Source organism: Acartia tonsa, chromosome 2, assembly GCF_053477335.1.
Source record: "Acartia tonsa isolate MP-2025a chromosome 2, ASM5347733v1, whole genome shotgun sequence".
NCBI lineage: Eukaryota > Metazoa > Arthropoda > Copepoda > Calanoida > Acartiidae > Acartia > Acartia tonsa.
The window spans coordinates 24,964,737-24,981,095 of NC_137261.1; the positions used below are offsets into that span (position 1 = coordinate 24,964,737).

General features: G+C 30.9%; 1 protein-coding gene across 3 annotated transcripts in view; it reads left to right on the top strand.

Annotated features, from left to right (window-relative positions):
• The window catches only part of LOC145307378 (uncharacterized), a 32,712-nt gene extending 19,475 nt beyond the window's left edge, over positions 1 to 13,237 (top strand). For all 3 annotated transcript variants that reach the window (XM_080149796.1, XM_080149808.1, XM_080149804.1), the window contains 8 exons: positions 1,870 to 1,948; positions 2,921 to 4,717; positions 5,062 to 5,151; positions 5,300 to 5,379; positions 5,590 to 5,686; positions 6,103 to 6,157; positions 6,579 to 6,734; positions 11,730 to 13,237. In XM_080149796.1, coding sequence (XP_080005922.1) covers positions 1,870 to 1,948; positions 2,921 to 4,717; positions 5,062 to 5,151; positions 5,300 to 5,379; positions 5,590 to 5,686; positions 6,103 to 6,157; positions 6,579 to 6,720 — 2,340 coding nt within the window. In that variant the 3' untranslated portion in view covers positions 6,721 to 6,734; positions 11,730 to 13,237. The remainder of the gene's footprint in view (positions 1 to 1,869; positions 1,949 to 2,920; positions 4,718 to 5,061; positions 5,152 to 5,299; positions 5,380 to 5,589; positions 5,687 to 6,102; positions 6,158 to 6,578; positions 6,735 to 11,729) is intronic.
• Positions 13,238 to 16,359: the final 3,122 nt, after the last annotated feature.

Below are 16,359 nucleotides of genomic sequence, written 5' to 3' on the forward strand. Positions count from 1 at the left end.
TTATATTTCATACTTTCATCAATATTGGCTCAATAAGATCTCTAAACGGGTAGATATTTGGCAGGGAGTAAGGGTAAGATTGGTTAAAATATAGATATAATCCGTATAATCAAGTAACAGGATCTCAAAGTATCTCGCTAGCCGCTGAACCGATATTTTTTTCGATGTCCCCCCTTCCAAAAAAATTACGTTTACGTTTTCTTAAAAAGAGAGAAAAATTATGAGGATTGTGAATATATGAATGGGTTAACAATTAGTAATTATTCATAAACAAAAAATAACTAAAATCGCAAATTGTAAATGTCTATTCCCTTCATTCCATAGATAAGATAAAAAACACACTGCTTTGAACTTTGTAAGGTCAAGTTAGCAAGGAGAAGGCTAGTCTAGGGGTCAGCCTAGGTACGTATTCAGAGATACAGGTTTAGTTAATAACAATTTTCAAAAGTAGTTTCTTTGATACATTACACAATAAAATCAAGTTTAGTTGTTTATCGCTTTGTATTATAGACACCTTTTATAAAATATTAAAATGAAAAATTTTAAACCAGTTTTTTTAATTCCCGAAGGTTCGGGCTAAGAAAACTGGTATTAATTTTTATTTTTATATTCGACTTAAATTGTATGTAATACGATGCTATACATGACTTTCAGTATGGATGAGAACCGGTTCTAATACGGAAGATACTAATTGGTTTCGAAGCCATACTGGAAAAATTATTTTATTTGTTTTAAGTATTTCAAACATACTAAAATAGAATTTCTACTATTAGTTTGAAATATCGAATATTTTACAATTTAAGATAGGTATACCTTTACATATTCAGATTATATCAATTTTAATAGAATTAGAAATATACCCAACCCTAAATCCAAAAATATCCATGATGCGTTTGAAGGGAACATGTGGGGGAATATTAATGTAAGGGGTTTAATCTTAAAGTTATTTAAATGTGTCTAGCCTCGAATCTTGTTAGAAGCGCAGCTACTCTAAAACTAAGGTGTCTCTTTATGTCAATAATATATTAAGAAAATCATAATTATTTGGTACTTGCTTACATGTGGTAGACTGGAGCACCGAAAACCCCCCCCCCCCCCGCTTAGTTTTGCCAAAAATTAAAAATAAGGGGGGGGTAGTTTTTTAATGTCTGGAAAACGGCAAGGAGGAAAAAAGCTCAGCAAGGCAAAATTAAAACCTTTTACTAAAATCAGTCAATAAATAAGGAAATTATGCCCCAAAACATGAATATCCCTGTAATAAGGTTTCCCCTCTGGTATACTGGATTTACTTGATTTACCTCACTCAACTTTCTGGCGTGTTGTACAGTGAAAAAACTACCCCCCCCTTATTTTTGATTTTCTTCATAATTAAGGGGGGGGTTAAAAACTACCCCCCCCCTTATTTTTGATTTTTGTCAAAACTAAGCGGGGGGTTAAAAAACTACCCCCCCCCCTTATTTTTGATTTTTGTCAAAACTAAGCGGGGGGGGGGGGGGTTTTCGGTGCTCCGGTCTTCACATGTAAGCAAGCACCAATTATTTTATGTAAAGTAAAAATAAAATTGAACATTTTGATAAAATTCTGTGTAATCGCCCTTAAAAATTTTGAATTAATGATTCCTTTTTAGCTATTTCATGGCAATTCTTACGAATATAAATGTTCTTGTATTTTTTTGTAAATGTACATAAATTTATTACATATGTAGTACAGAGAAAAATACGTTGGGTTTTAGTTTCTAAGCAGCAAAATTTTTAATTCAGCGTGTGTCCAATTTGACAGTGTGTGTCCATAACAATATTGGAAACGGCTTGATAATTTAATGAAAGCTTCAATTTGATTTTAGCCAGGTTTTAAGCTATTCTATTTTAGGAGATGAATGCAGTAAAATTGAAGAGCCATATTCAAGCATTGTTACAGGGTGACAGACAAAAAAGATCAAGATCACAACACAGGAAACTTTAGTAACTCTCAAATAATTGATCATTTACAAAAATATAAAAAAAAATTTTGCTCAAGTATTAGAATTATTAGAAATGTCAACTGGAAAATTATTTTAACAGACTAAGATCACTAAAATTTAGTTAAAAACATTTTCTTTCTTATATTTTTTTTTCTAAAATTCAATAAAATTTGTCACCCTCACCACCCCCAGAGGTGGAAATTTTCTAGATTATTATAGTTTTTGAAAACAATTGAGCTAGAATTCTACCAAAAATCATTTTTTATACCTTCCTCCAAGAAAGAAACAAAATTAGTTTGTGTAAAAATGTAATAAACTTGATAAACTAGGCAAAATTTACATTGATATTCCCTTTAAAATCATCAGTAATAAAATATCTATCATTAGATAAAATATTTAAATGAATTCAAAGAGTGGCTAAACTATTTAAAAATCAAGTAACTAGTTCAAATACAAACTTTAAAGAAATATTTTTAAGTAAAAAAATTCAGAGGCAAATGCATTTTTAAATTGTATCAATCTTTTTTATCCAGTTTAATCAAGATTTCATTGCAACAAAAGTGGATAAAGGCTAATCTAATATACTGAAAGTTGCCAGGTTTTTTTTTATAGGATTTAAGGTATTCTTATATATTCTAATTATTTCAAGGAATATAAAGTATTCTAAAAAAAAATAACTTTTATTGAACTTGTTTGCGGGAGGCTTATCAATTAGATAGATATATAGAAACAATGAAGATACTTATATAAATTCTAAATGAGATTATAGTTTTTCTGAAATCAAAGAAGTACCTTATAGTGTCTATAAGAAATGACGTCATACTGGCCTATCATTAGTCAATTAAAATGTATGCCTCCTATCATTGGTCATTTGTAGTGTATGACGTCTTTCTTCATAGGCAATACAAACTGCTTTAAAAAGAAATATTGAAAAGAATTGAAAGTTATTGAAGTATTGCAACAGAAGGAACACAGAAGAAGAGGAGAGTGACAATGACCGCATGTCACGTGCCACCACACCAGGCAGATCTCTCCTGGAGGTCAACCTGAAACCTGTCAAGGACAGGCCCACCACTCTGCCCAGCCAGGCCAAGGAGGAAGAAAAATGTGAACTTAAAAATCATTTCCGCGATTTCATGAATTCCCCTCTGAAAAGGGGAAGATCTTTCTCTCAACCACGTGATAAGGAGCAGGGCGGTGGAACCCCCACCAGTCTGTCAAGAAAAGAATCTTTTGAGCAGAAATATGTGCAGGATAGTATGGAGCAAGAAAAGGGTGAACTGGCTAATCATACCAAAAGATTCTTGAAGCGCAAATCTATGATCAATCCTAATAAGAACTCGGACGAGTCTGATAATGACGTTAAGGACAAGCCCAGTACTCCAGACAACAAAGAAGGATCTGAAAATGAGGAAGAAGGAGTTACTAAAATTGCTGCAAAGCCACCTCCATTCAAGTCCCTAAATGAACTTAAAACTCAAAGAAGATTGCAAAGGAACACTGCTGAGAGAAGAAACAGATCAAAATCAGATGTAACAGTGCCTAAGATATATGACATGTTTGAGGATAAGAAACCAGAACAGCACGAAGATACTCCTGACCAGGAGCTTGAAATAGCTGATGAGAAACCTGGTGAAGTAAACGGTGAAACTGATACTGTAACAACAACTAAAAGTGATAACAAAACAGAAAATGATGCAGTTGATACTAACAATGTGGATAGCAATGTTAATGCTGAAGTTGACAATGTAACAGATAAAGTTAATAACTTGTCAGTCACTACAGTCAAAGATGAAACAGTAGATGAGCCCGAAAAATCTGATGTTGTTAAGGTAATCAGCAGAGAAGATGAGTTAGAATTATCAAAAATGGGCTACTCCTTGGGAGCTATTGAAGATTTAGTTGTTGAAAAGGAAGAACCAAAAGAGGTCAAAGAGCCTGAGATTGCTTATTCTGAACCTAAAATTCAACAAGAACCATCAGTTCCAAGAATTAGAAAGTTAAACTCTGACAATTCAAATGATTATTGCTATGTCTCTGCCAAGTTAACAGTGACAAATGCCAAGCCAAAGCCATTTGTTGCCTCGCCAATTGATGAAAAAGATCCTCCTGTTTATTACAGAAGATTTTCCAAGGAATCAACAACTTCAGAAGTATCTACTCCATCAACAAATGTTTACCAATCTTCTGTGCCAGAAGTATCCAAGCAACCAAATGATGATCACAAAAACTCCTATAACTACTGCACTAATGACAATGACAGTGAAACAAAATATTCATACAGTAATGATAACCAAGCTGAAATTAACAATGATTATAATTCTTACAACATAACCACCAATGGAGTTGATGATAATAAAAATGAATACACTCATGAAAGAAAGAAATCAGATGGTAATTCAGAAAGAAGAAGATCCCATGAAAACCGAGACAAAAGATCAATTGATAAAGAGAACAAGGACAAGAAGAATAGTGACACCAGCCGCAGAGTGAGAGAAAATAAATATTATGACAACAATGACACAAACTACATCCGCAGAAGATCAACAATCCATACTGATAATATTGACACAGACAGAAAGACAAGTCTTGATTACACAAGCAAGTATAACTATAATGAGACTCCCAGCAGAAAGACAAGCCTGGATCAATCCTCTTCGTCTGGATATTATTCCAGCAGCCGGAAGTCCAGCTTGGATCACCAGGTGGGAGACCAACAGGAACAGATGGCCAGGAGAAAGGCTAGCTTGGATCAAGGTGATTTTTTAAATCTAATGATAAACTAATACTTATAGAAAAGTTAATATGAAAATGGTTTAAAAGTAATTATTTTAGTTCGTTTTTCACAGTAGGGTCTATAACCAAAAAAAAATTTTTTTTTTTTTTAGCTGATTTTTTCATCCTATTATATAAATTAGTAAGGATTTTTTCTGAAGCCTAAGATCTCAATAACTACTGAACCAATTGAGTTCTCCATTTTAGGGAAGATTCATTTAGGTAACAAGGTAATTTTGGGCTATTTTACTTTTAGATTTGTGTTTTTTTAACATTTTAACACGCTTTTTATTATCAGTCAACAAATGAATGTTTTTTAATTACAGGATTGGATAACAAACAGTATCAAAGTTATGATACAGACAGACAAGAGAATGGATCATCCTATTACTCCAGCTCTACTTCTGAAATGATGAAGGAATAAATATATCAAATTCTTAAGCAGCACAAGCTTTTTAATTTTCCAAAACTAAAATTTTTCGCAATAAAATTTCAATTTAGTTGTTTGAATTGTCATTTTAAATATTTCTTTACTGAAAAAAACTTTGACATATTTATTGACTCAGGCATGTAAGAGTGGACTAAGACGTCTCACTTATAGGAAGACTTATGCCAGAACAAAATCCAATACTGATCTAGAACAGGTTGATTTTCTTTTTATCAAGGATATTTAGCTTAAGAAAATTTGTGATTTATAGAGAAAATGCTCAAAGAGCAATATTTTTAAGTGCAAAATAATAAAATAAGATAAAAAAAAATAACTCTAGAATACAAGGTATTAATAGGAAAAAGAATAGAATGTGTATAGATTTAAATACAGTATTTAGATGAATATTTAAAAATGTTTTATTCAGTTATCTTCCCAAGACAAGAACAATAATTCTACAAGTGAGGTGAACAGTCAGAAATATGATTGTGCCAGAGGGGTCACATACACAAGAATGGCTTCAGGTATGAAAAATATTATAGATTGATTGCGTCTTTTAAAACTATCAAAAATTTTACCTGAAAGGAATAACTTAATCATAACAGCTATTTTGGAGATCTTTTGTTTTACAAAAGTTTACCACCTTATATCTAGACAATAAGAAAAGAATGTTATGTCTAAATAAACAAAACTTCCAATGTATGATTTGAAAATAAAGAAATCCAACATACTTAATAATAATTAAGATAGTTATTTTATTATGTTTATTTGCAATTTCATTTTTTTTATAAATCCTCTAAATCTTATTGAAAAAATCCGTGAATGCATGAAACATGATGTTTTACAAAAAAAATATTTTGTTATTCATTGTATGTGACTAAGTATATACTTAATAATTAGCTACCTGATATGCAATCTATAATGTTACATATTTGAACAGGAAATGTGCTGCCAAACAGACCAACAACTCCAGGCCCTTACCTCAATAATGAAAGGTGGGCATTTGATTTTTTGGTCATTTCATAATGAACTTTTTACTCATTTTCTACAGCGTATAGAGTCCAATAAAAAATGACGTCATACAATACAAAAGACTAATGATAGGCCAGTATACATTGTAATTGACCGATGTTAAATTGTATACTAGCCTAAAATTGGTCATTTGTCTTGTATGACGTTATTTTAAGCTGTTTCCTCCACAGGTATTTCAATCGTGTTCAAACTTTTCAACCAATAATCTAATCTAGAGTGAAGAAGGGGTAATTTTGTTTTCATAATTGGGGATGTACATCAATATATCGTATATTTCATAATCCTTAAGATCTCTGAAACAGCAAGTCTGCATATTTATCTCACATTTGCATGCCCCAACAAAAAAATCATTCAATCGTTTAATCTAATAAAATACTAATTTAGAAATTTAACAGCTGGTCTGTATACGCCTATGAAGAGGCCCACCACCCCTGGACCTTTCTCTAGAGATAGTTGGAAGAGAACAAACCAAAAGTTTAACTATGCCAAGATTCTAAACTGCTCTGGAAAAGAAACATTCGTCTAAATTTGAATATTAAGGTAATGATTATTATTTATTTTATCCCCGAAAACGATTTAATAGATTTTTCTGAAAACATTTTAGATCGTAATTAAAGATTAGCTAATACTTCATTCTACATATACTTTTAAAAAACAAATACTTCAGCGAACACAGTAATAGTGTCTGACTGATTATGACGTAACAAAAAAAATTAGCCAATGAGAGGCCACTATAAATTTTACCATTGGTCAATAAAGGCCTCTCATTGGCTAATTTTTTTTTGTTACGTCATAATCAGTCAGACACTATTACTGTGTTCTACTTCAGCTGTTTTATAATATCTTATCATTTTTTTGTTGTTAAATTGCAAAATTGACAATAAGCTAAATAAAAATTCTTATAAAAAACTTATTACATAACATTCTAGTTCTTGAAGACTTTATTTTAAAATTTAATGGATATTTCAAAGCATCTCTAACATTTAAATGTTTTCACCTAAACAAATAAAGACGCTTTTATGCACTTTAAATGAAAGTGAGAATATTTTTTGATAAGATTTGCAAAAAGAGTATTTTTTAACATTTTGTGAAAATGAAAACAATGTTTCGGAAACGACTAGAAATTAGACAAATAGTCTCTATAACAAACAGGCAAAAGATTTTAAAAAACAAATTCATTTTCAAATCTTTAGTGCTATTATTAGTAAGTCACAGGCCGTAGCTGCATCTTAATCTAATGCTAAAAGTTTGACATTACTCAATGCTTTAAAAGGGTTCTGTAAACTTTTTTCTAAAATATTAAAATATTTTGTTTCTTCTTTATTTTAATGTCAGTTCATATCTGATTTTTTTTTTAATGTACTAGCCCTCTAGCATATTGGGGAGGAAGGGCAGAAATATCCTAAAACTATCCACATACTTTTAAAAACTTTTCCTAAAATGGAGAACTCAATCGGTTCTCTAGTTTACGATATAATAACGTATACGGAAAAAAAAACTTTACAACGCCCCTATCATTTTGATGAGGCAGGGCAAGCCTATAACCTTCCTTTGTAACGTAGACTTTATGATATGATTTCCACATACATATATGTTCATGTTTATGGGTAAAATTAAACAGCTTTCTAGAATAATGCAGTTTCTTTGTATTAATTGTATTTTAACTATTCAGCTCGTACTATGGAATAAAACGCCTACCCCCTCTCCATTTTTTGTTCTTTGCCTCTGGGGGGAAGGGGTGACACATCTTGCAAAAAATAGTCTTAAACCTGCCCTGAACCGAATCACGTACACATACAATTACACACAAACTATCAATTTTAATATAGGATAATTATTGTAACAGATTTTGTGTATTTTTTTCAACTGTGTTTCATATGTAAGTGTAATGTGATGAAAATTGAAAAGAATGCATTCACATTTCACACACACACACACAAACAGTCCTTACACTACTTAATAAACTATAATCTTCTTCCCATATTTCTAAGCTAAAAGTTCTGAGCTTTATTAGAAGAATATTGTCAAACATTTTATAATGAAAAATGTTAAATTTAAGTAAAAAAGGGGCTTGTTTTTTATAAAGTAAAATAAAAATAATACTGAAACTAAAACCATTTTGTTATTTGATTGTTTTTCCGGATACTGTTTCCTTTCCATGTACAAAATATCACCATTTTCCTCTTGCACTTTATTACTCAAATAGATACTCTATGACTCATTTTATAGTCGTTTTTACAATTCTTTAATTTGGCTTAATTTGTTTTTATAAGAATTAATTTTTTTCGGTTTCCAACTTAAACAATTTCAAATCGGGATGGGTCAATTGCATAATTTATCAGGAATAAGGTATAACCAACAAGCAAAATAAATCTAAAATAAAATTTTAGGGACAGATATAAAGGTCGTCTTTTTACTATACTTTGCCCCCAAATACAGCTGTTTTTCATTGTTGATATACCCTTATAATTCATATGTTTCAGTGGCCATGTGACATCTAAATTGTTTTTTTTTTTTACATTGCGGCTATCGAACCATTATTACCCCGTACTGTTTATACTATGCATAAAAAGGTGAGAATTTTACCGTAATAGAATATTTAGCTAGAACAGGTAGCTTGTTACATAATAATAGACAGGAAATACAAACAATACAATTCAAATATTTACCTTTCAATTAGAAGTAAAATGTTGGATTAATTTGTACTATGCAAAATCTACAGGAAAATCAAGCATATTTATGCAAAAACGTTGTTTTTTTCACTAGACTTTATGTCTTTTGATTTTAGTGATTTTAAATTTTTATGTTAGTTGTAGGCCAATCAATCCAAAAAAAAATTATTAGATCATACAAATACACATATACGTCTTAATATCCGGATGAAGCATTAAATATCGCAAACGGACAGACCTAATATCTTCCTTTTTAAAGATCAATAATCTTAGATAGTTTTTAACGATAAATATCCTCCCCTCAAAGAAAAAACAATGCCCCTTCCAAAAATTCATATTTTTGAATTGAAAATTATCTTTCCAAAAAAATATTTAAAACCCAAATTAAAAGTGAGAATCCCTCTTGGGACAAAACCGCTAGTATTCAATAAAATAATAATAAATAAAATTTTTAAAAAATGATACAAACCTCCAAACTAAGTTAGATACATTTATTTAGGGAGTCGTTTACGTTTGATTGTATCAATTTAGTCCTAACAGGGATCTAAGGGATAAGACAATTGCCGATAAATTAAAGTACATCCCTAATAATGATACACAATTATCCCTTCTGTAGATTACAATTAGACAATAAGTGGTACGAAACTCAATGAACTAAACAATCAAAATTCTATGTAAATCCCCAAAGTTGTTATACCAACTAAAAGAAAACGTTATTATAACACTTTGGGGACTAGTGTTCCCATTCTTTATAAATCCTAAGGTGTTTAATCAAAAACAAACAAAAAATTTGGCTGATACAAGTTTTAACCTGGAAAATTAATGATTTTAACAATCCTTTCCACTAAAATGATTCTTTCAGAATAGAAATTTCCATAGAAAGATTTGTTTTGTGTATTGTATAATGAGATATATGTTTTACTTCGTTCACACACGCAAGCAAGCAAACGGAACACACACACACGCAAGCACACACACACAAGTACAGCTGCTGAATTGAAAGAGGCAAATATTTCATATGCTTCTTTGCAGTATTTTCACAGTAAAGCAAAGAATCAATGTTAGTTCTTTATATAAGTAAAAAATCAAATTAAAATTAGATTTCAATCAACTCAGATATTTAAGGGAAAAAAGGCATAATTTTTGGATGGATATAGACATACTGATTTTAATATTGTATAAAAAAGATACACAAAAAATGTTAAGTTAATTTGTATAAACACCGAGTGTAGAAAGCTTTTGAATTGTTGTTGTCTATGACCGCTAAGCAGCTGTCCAATGCTGTCAAGCTGTTGTGATGATTTCAGGGTTATAGTGATAGGACAATGGGGATATAATTTTATACTTGCGTTTCCTTATTCAATATAGAAAAACAGGAAGACATTTGATATCCTTATATAAAATTAACAGGATCTCTACTATCTGTTTGTGTGTCGCTAACCGCTGATCCGATATGGTTCTCCTTTACAGGTAGCTTCTCATAGGTCCTAGGAAGGTTTATATATCTTGGGGGAGGGTACCAACACCCATCCCAGAGAAATCGCGCATAGAAAAAATTCGAAACAAAATAACAGTGTTGTCCTATCCCTGTACCCCTGGCTGCTGCTATGCTGTTGAGCTGTTTTGTACTATCCCTTTATCCCTGGCTGCTGCTATGCTGTTGAGCTGTTTTGTACTATCCCTTTATCCCTGGCTGCTGCTATGCTGTTGAGCTGTTTTGTACTATCCCTTTATCCCTGGCTGCTGCTATGCTGTTGAGCTGTTTTGTACTATCCCTTTATCCCTGGCTGCTGCTATGCTGTTGAGCTGTTTTGTACTATCCCTTTATCCCTGGCTGCTGCTATGCTGTTGAGCTGTTTTGTACTATCCCTTTATCCCTGGCTGCTGCTATGCTGTTGAGCTGTTTTGTACTATCCCTTTATCCCTGGCTGCTGCTATGCTGTTGAGCTGTTTTGTACTATCCCTTTATCCCTGGCTGCTGCTATGCTGTTGAGCTGTTTTGTACTATCCCTTTATCCCTGACTGCTGTTATGCTGTTGAGCTGTGGCTGTCTAAGGAAAAATTGTCAGCATCAGCTCTCAGTCGTAATTTCACACATTTTTGTAAAAAACAGTTTTTCCTATTATTTTTCTTAATTTGTAAAGAGGTCACATTAATTAAAGTCTTGGGATTATTTCTAATCCTTTTTAAAAAGTAACAGGATGTTTGTCTGTCTTTCTGTGTTCACCGAAGGATCTTAAAACCACAAAACCGACTTTGTCCCCTTTTTCGTGAAACTTCTCATAGGTCTAGGGATGGTTAAACTATTTTGGGGAGGATTAAGCCGCACTCCCGAGATAAATCACCCCTTGAAAAAATAGCCGATGATTTCGTTTTTCTTTTAAAATAAACTTCATTTGTGGAGAGTTATCAAACAAAAGGAGAGGGGTACTGGCAACGGAAAATACCCCCAAAAATTGCTTTTATTTTTAAAACAGGAGTTTAAGGTGGTGACGTGACCCTCCCCTTCTAATTTCCTTAAGAGTTCTATTATTCTTAATTTCTATTATCTAACATTACAGATTTATTTTAAAAACTCTTTAGTTGAAATTTAAATTTTATAATAATTCTTTTCCTTTACAAAAAAAAAATAAAAAGATGACTTAATCCCAAATATCGTCGATTTTTACATTTATAGTTAAATTTTCCACTTAAAAAGTATAAAGCACACACACATACACCCAAATTCACACACACACACACACACACACACACACACACACACATACACAAATATAAAACTATACAAAATACCTTACGCCAGCTGTGAAGAAAAAAAACCTTTGAAATAGAAATGCTAATTAACACTTTTTCCTTATTTCAGGTCTCGATGAAAGCTGAACAAAATAACAGAAAATTCAATTCCAGAACGATTATACAATCTAAACATTTTTTAAAAAGTTAAATGCTTACAATGATTCCATGTATGGACGTGATTAGTTCAAAAGTGATAAAAATAACTAAAATAACCATCAATTTGAATTTAAATGGTTAATTCTAATAAAAATCAAAGTATGTTATGCTATAAACGAAAGGTCATGAATCATGTGAGAATCTTCAAATTGAATGTGAAAATTTTGGATGATTTTTTATAGCCACAAAAAAATAAACATGAAAAATATTATACTTTTAAAAACCATAATGTGATTTAAAGGTGGGCATAAAAGATCTCAGAAAGATTAGGGGATATGCTCAATCTTACTCTTTTTATTTAGATTATTTTGGATTAAGTCGGATATGCAAAAGAAGAATTATAGGCTGCTAGCGGATTTTTGTGCATTGGGCGTATCTTATTTAGGGTGTCCAATCAGCCGTTTTGCCGTTAGCAGCCTCTAAAGTTATTAAATATTACCTTCCTTTGCGTTTCCGATGATATCCAAATATTCATTTTATATATTGTAAAAGTAATGTATTTTATCTAACTGTAAAAAAGTATATTTCTATCAGAACAATCTGTTGAGAGCCTAGAGGCCTTATAAGTTTCAAAGATATATTAGTAGATATACTATAGGTAGTTACAAAGAAACTTGATAGTTTACATAATTTAAAAATAAGAAATTTACTTTTTTTGCAAGCTAGTTTATTAACAATTTTATTGACACGTATATTTTATAGTTTTATCAATTGTTAAACAGATCATGAATTTGAGTTAGTCAAAAAAAAAGAAATTTATTTTTACATAGAAATTGATTTAGAGGGTTAAGTTTTATTTTGATTAAAATCATAACACTGAACTTGTTTTATTAACAATTAAATTTATTTCGCATTATATTTTTAAAATTATATTTACTATGTGGTGCAAAATTAGTAGACAATCTAAAAACAATATTTTGTTTAGGAGTTTTTATTTTAATTTCACTTTTTGCTTCGTAATGATATAAAATGATATAATTTGAAAACTTATATGAATTTATGGCAATATTTCTTGAGTTTGTTGAAAATCATGATTTAAATATGCTTGTGAAAATTAAGAATTTATTACAAATTTAAAACTAAAATACTTTGGTTGAGAAATAAGTTCATTTACAAGTATTGCTTCATATTGAAGTAATCCATGATTTTTAAATAAAATTTTTGTTATTTTCTTATAAAAATGTATTTAAGTAATATTAATAATATTTAAAATTATTGTTGGACAGTTTAGATAAAATGATGTAGAACTTACTAACCCTAGGGTTAATTTTATTTTAATTTTAAAAAAATTAATAATATATGATTAGACTTATGAAAAAATTAGTCCGTCAGTCTGTCTAAAATGTTGTAATAGAAAAGTTACTAATCATGAATTTTTTATAAATGTGTAAATTAGAAAAATATAATCTGTGATAGAAATATTTTTTGTGCTTTATTTCAGTTTAAAATTATTTTTTCCATAAGGAAAATAACAGTATAATAAACCAGTGGCGTTAAGAGGTTTTTGCATCCGACATAGGCCTTTCGATGTTTTACATCCCCCCTTTAATTAACCAAAGTCGAGAAGGATGTAGGGGGGTGTTTTGTTTACAGCAAGAGGGGTTTAATTTGTGTGTCGGGGGGTTGAATACACCCCTCTAGGTGTCCACAAATCACTCAAATTCTAACAAGCATCCAATATCACAAAATGCCATATGATATCATTTATATTCTGAAATTAAGAACAATAGTTCTTAGATTTGGGCAGCAGCACATTTTTTGGGCAAATTAGCTGCGGCTAGATAACATACTTGCGGCTTGGGCGTCTGTGGTAAAAACAATTACCAGCCTGTATTTTTATTGTAAAATCTATATTTTAAAAATCAATCAGATGCAGAAAGACTATAAAACATTTTGTCCCAAATATTCATTTATGACAAACTTCTAAACAGGGATCTAAAGGGACAAGATAATGGCCGATAAATTGATGTACATCCCCAATAATGATACACAAAAAAATACGCCTTCTGTAGATTACAATTATTGGTTGAAACATTTGGACACTCAACTAAGTAAACCAACCAATCAAAATTGTTGAGTTGTTGAGCCAACGAAAAAGAAAACGTTAATATAAAACTTTGATAATTAGTTTAATAAACAGCCTAATGTCCCCTCCCTCCTTGCAAAGTTAAAGTCTTGCGGAGAGAACATTACCCTCTTACAAATACTTTCCAGGAAACAAAAGACTTTTCTTGGATTTTATCTACTTTACCTTTTCATAACTATTCTTTCCAATAAAATTTTCACATCAAATAAAAGTTCTCAATGAATGGCAATTAAATTCTATAGTATTAATAACTTATATCTGTGTGTCTGTCAATCTGAGTTAGAGCAATAGATCTATAATATAGATGTATATTCAGACAACTACCTCCCTTTCTTTTTCAAAGACCTTTTTTGTCTGCTTCTAAATTATTTTCTGCTACTTGGCTGGGATAATGTAAGCGACACCATTGGTTGATTTTTAATGACCTAATAGAAGGGCTGCACAAGGTGGTTGCGATTAGAAGATACAGTTATTTAACCCTTTCTCCCTCTAGTATTTTACTCTAATGTTAGAGCTGAATGGTTCTAATTTTATAGTAAAGCTTCTCATGGGTCCATGACATCTTCTAAGGAGGCACCACTCGACTCTACGGCTTCGCTTCTTAACAAGGAAAACATATGATATATTCGAATTCTATCATTTTGAACATATATCTGGTACAACCAATCAAAACCTTTTTTGGACGACCAAATTCTTTCCTTGTTTATTAGCTACAAAAAAATATAATTCTAGCCCATGCGGGGGACCAATACCCTGCGTGGCCTTATCCCGACGAGGTTATTTTCTCTACGTAACTCTGTTAACCTTCAACTGACCTAACTTAATCCCTAAATATACGGGAAGGGAGGGGGGGGGGGTCATTAGTTTGTGGTTCATATTCAATTTAAAGGGAAACTGCTGTTTATTTTGTTGTGTAAATTTCCATAAATAACCAGAGGATTGTATTTCTATTTGTAGATTTTCCTATAGTTTAATTTGAATTTATAAGTTGGAACATATTTAAAACTGTGATAGAAAGGTCCCATGGGGGTTAAACCTTTCACAGAGACAAATATTCTAAACTATAATTTTCAGGACCAGGGATAAGGGATGGGAAACGTAAGAAAATATTATTCCAGGCCTATTTTCCAACTAGGCCTAAAAAACTAGTTTCGGGATGACGCAGTAGTTAGATTTGAAAACTATGAAAGATGATGAAATAGCTATTATATGAATGCAAAGAAAAAAAGTATATTATATAATTCAGGTAGTTGATTTCACCTATCATAAAATATAATAAAAACTTTTCAAAGAACCAATATGTTAGTGGCTTTAAGTAGAATCCCGTTATTACTTCGCCAACCCCCCCCCCCCCCCCGATTTAAAAAAAAAAAATTTTTGAGATGGTTAAATCTGATTTATTTTCAAACATTTTAGGGGGGGATCTACTTCACCCCAAAATTTTTATATAGAAATAAACACCGCTTTAGCTCCCCAGCTTTAATAAATAAATTAAGTAGAATTGAATAAGTACATGGGTAACATTCTATCAACTAATTGTTCCATAGCAAACATATAAATTAAGAATTTAAAAAAAAAATTATTTTACGTTAAATATTAACAGAAAAGTTCAATTAAGTGTGCAATAATTTTTACCAAAATTAATGAATTTTTTTTTTTAACAAAACACAGTACACTTTTATTTACATATTGAACTAGTTTTGTATTTGTGATCATTTAGATGGGTTATCAATTCCACATGAAATGTAACTTTTAAATTGTCTAATGACATAAGTTTTTCACATTGTTCTAAAGTATAAAATGTTGAATCCTACTCAGTCTTCAAAAAACGATCTCTCAATTTATGTTTTGCTATATGGACATTTATTAATGTGTTAATTTAATAATAAGTTGATGTGATTGAATGTCATATATATTGTTGTCATTCTAATAGCAGAAAGTTTCCATTGTTGTCTTTCTAATAGCAGAAAGAACCACGTACATCTTAGTTTTGAAAAATAAATTTTCTCTTAAAAGCATAGAATAGTTAATATTATAGGTTTTTTTGTATTTAATTTTTGTGTAGATTTGATATTTCAAACCAGATTAAATAGAGGATTTGTAGTTTTTGAGATATTTGACCTATTAAGAAGCCCCTTAATAAAAAAATATCAGATTTACAGTAAAATATAAGTCTAATAACAGTTCATCAGTACAAAACTTTTTGAGAAAACAGCATAAGTCATCCCTTTTTTCTTGAATCTCCAATATTCCTATTGATCTCCTCTCTTTCTCCTTCTACACCATATACAAAAAAAAGGCATACCTTGCCTATGACTAAATATGGAAAGGATGTTGAAGATTAAAGTCATCCCAAGTATTTAAAGGGCAAAGCTTCTATCCTTTAAGGGTAGACCTTGACCTAACAATCAGCCTCAAATTGTATAATAAACTCCTATTTTGTGAGTTTGCATGG